The following is a 3084-nucleotide window of genomic DNA, read 5'->3' as shown; positions in this document are numbered from 1 at the left end:
TACGACGTTTCATGTCAATAACAAGTTTGAAACACGTTGGAACAACAGTTCAAACTTCAGAACAGGGAGCAGGCGCGAGGCATAGCTAGGATGTCAATCAAAAACCAAAACCAACTTTTTGTTTGAACCGCAAATCTTGAGATGACCCAGGCGGATTCCGGAAAACTATCAGGAGAAAAGGCGAAGTAATTTGCGAGCCTCTTACCAGATCAACCCACATAAACGTAGGCAGACATGCAATAACTGCCAGTCGTAATCGGAGTTCCGAGCTGCTTGAAAATACACCAAATCTAGTCCCCGGCGGGGACTGATTGCTTCCCCTCTCCAGGACTCGGGACAGAAATGTGAGATAATAAAAGGAACTGATGAGTTTTAGAAGCATTTTTTTGTTTTCGTGTGCATAAAAAAATATGGAGCAAATTTGTTAACCTGCTAAATGATGCCGTCGAAAAACAAATGAAGTGTGCACCTTCCTTTGTCAATTAACGTGGCTGATCTACAACGTGTGCTCTCAAAAGTAACGCTACGAACAATAATTCAAGCCGAAGGCATTCGTACCAGTCAAAGGCGACATTTTATTTCCACTCCACCAAGAATTTTATTAAAACTAAGATTACTGTAATCTATAAAACAGAACAAAACGTAAATTCAAACAACGTTTACAGCTACGGAGAGAAACTTAGAATACAAAAGGATTAGGCGGATCACGCGACGTCCCGTTGAGCGGCGGTTCCTTACCTCCTCTCGTCGTCATTTATTACAGCATCTGAAAGAAAGGCGGCGCTTGTGAGAAACCAACCCAATTTTGAGGGAAACCAAACTTACTTTTCCCGTCGCAGGCTACAATCTTCACTTTGTCGACTTTGGCGAATTCGTGGACCTCGCGGAACTCGACGTCGTTGAGCATCAGCGTCCAGACGTTATCACAAAATCGGTATGTGTTCAGTTTGTTCGCCTTGAACGTCACGCGGGCCTTCACGCGCTGCGACAGCGCCGAATTGATGCACTTGTCGAACTGCAGGAGGACTTTGAAGGCGAGTTGCGGCGTGATCTGCCCGTACTGAAATAGCCAAAAGCGGATATGAAAGTTAACAGATAAGTTCTTGCGGCGTTGAAGGAGCAACAAGTGTTGAGTGTCTGCTACCGCCATGGCAGGAAACTTGGTCAAACGCACCTGAATTAACTCATCAAGGCTTTCCTGGAGGGTGTTTCCGAGGGTGGTGTTTCGGTATAACTGATACGACATTTTGAAGGGTCCAGATAGAACGAGAACTGAATGAAACTCGGCGAAGTACAAAACGAAAATGCAGGAGTCGGTTCTGGAGCAAATCGATAAACACCGTTTGACAGCTAAGTTCTAAGACGTGACGTTGGTTGCAAGTGGTTTTCGATAGCCATACAGTGACATCTAGCTATTAGGATGTACAGTTTAGCGTAGACAATTTCTGATGGTACAGAAAAAGTCAAAAGTGTAGTTCTGACTATTGTTCTATGATTTGACTTCAGATTTGCAGTGAAATGACGTAGCAATCTCGAGAAATAATAAACTGTGGTAAGTAAAAAATTAAAAATTAATTCTTAATTATTAACTTCCCTTCGCACGTTAAAAAAAGGGAATTAGTAAGAAATAAGTCAGAATCGGTCGAATGAATTGTGGGTTTTCTCTGGGGTTTAACAGAATTATATTAATTGTATAATTTACATAATTGCAATTGTATTATTATTATTATTCTGTTAAGGGAAATTCGCACCGCGTCCTTGAAGAACTATTGTGTCCCTTTTACTGGTTATAGTGTACCTATTGATCATAGTATCGCAAGCAAGCCTATAACCGTCAGGAACTTGAGTATGTTGCCCACTTCCAGATCTTTCAGCCTTGCATCTGGTATTAAGCGTTCTCCCAGATGCCTCGACCTACTTTGCACAAGTGCCGGACACTGTCCCAGGACGTGTATAGAGGTTTCGTCATACTCCTCACAAAAATTGCAGGCAGTGTTCGTAGATATCCCTAGCTTCCCTAGGTGATAGTTCAGCCGACAATGACCAGTGAGAATTCCCGCTACGATTCGGAGGTTCTTTTTGGTAAGGTTTGAGCAATCCTTTGTTCGCTTGGGCTCGTATCCCTCAATAAGCACCGTGGACTACTCCATCCCTGGTAGGCCCGCCCAATATAGTTCCCTCAACCGTTTCTCTTCATTTCTTAGATTCATAACCATAAAACCGTTTCCGATTCCACAGAAGGTTTCTGGCCCGTGTAAAGGCGTCCCTGCTCCCTCCTTGGCTAGTTCGTTCGCTGCCTCGTTGCCTTCCAACCCAGCATGGCCTGGAACCCAAGTAACCAGACCTTGTTGGACGAGCCGAGTGTATTCAGTCTCTCAAGGCATTCCCATACCAGTTTAGAGTTCACCTGGTTGGACCTAAGTGCTTTGATCACTGCTTGGCTATCGGTGAGAATAGCTATGTTCTGCCCCCTGTAGTTCCCTTGCAGATTAAAGGAGGCACATTTGTCTATGGCGTATATTTTCACCTGGAATATGCTAGTGTACCTGCCCATTGGCTCTAAGTACATTTTCCTTGCACCAATCCGCCAGTGTACCAAGTAATCAGTTGCTGGTTTAAACCGTATGTCGCAGCCACGCTCTCCCACTTTGCCTTGTTACTCCAAAGTGTTTCAAACTTCTTAGCGAAGTGAAACCTCGTTGTCATGTTATCCCTTGGTATCAGTAATTCGGGATACCGCCTAGGAAGAATATCCATCTTCCTTCGATTTAGGCAGCTCCCCGCCTCACTCATACTACCGGCCATCCTGAATATTGATCTCCTTGCCTGCATCTGTATGTGCAGATGAAGAGGAGTTAATCCCAGAATGACCTCCATGTCCTCATTGCCCCACTGATACACACGCAAGCCATCGTTTGGAGCTTATGTAATTCCCTGGCTTGTGTGCTGAGTTCGGTTCTTTCTGCCCAGATTACCGCTCTATAGGTAATCATTGGCCTTACTATTGCAGTATATATCCAAGGTAGTATCTTCGGGCTGCAACCCAACTTTTTTCCTGCTATGGATCTGCAAGTCATCAGAGCC

The 3084-nt window shown here is 44.4% G+C and overlaps 1 protein-coding gene across 1 annotated transcript; it reads right to left on the bottom strand.

Moving 5' to 3' along the window:
* Window positions 1-555: 555 nt before the first annotated feature.
* Window positions 556-1364, bottom strand: LOC119657311 (transcription initiation factor IIA subunit 2). The gene is made up of 3 exons (XM_038064170.1): window positions 1175-1364; window positions 826-1060; window positions 556-766 (listed from the first exon to the last, which is right to left on the bottom strand). The coding sequence occupies exons 1-3, from the start codon at window positions 1244-1246 to the stop codon at window positions 735-737; spliced, it is 339 nt and encodes a 112-aa protein (XP_037920098.1). The 5' UTR covers window positions 1247-1364; the 3' UTR covers window positions 556-734.
* Window positions 1365-3084: the final 1720 nt, after the last annotated feature.

This window comes from Hermetia illucens, chromosome 5 (genome assembly GCF_905115235.1).
Source record: "Hermetia illucens chromosome 5, iHerIll2.2.curated.20191125, whole genome shotgun sequence".
NCBI lineage: Eukaryota > Metazoa > Arthropoda > Insecta > Diptera > Stratiomyidae > Hermetia > Hermetia illucens.
The sequence above is the reverse complement of the archived record's forward strand: the minus strand, read 5'-3'. Positions and strand labels throughout refer to the sequence as shown.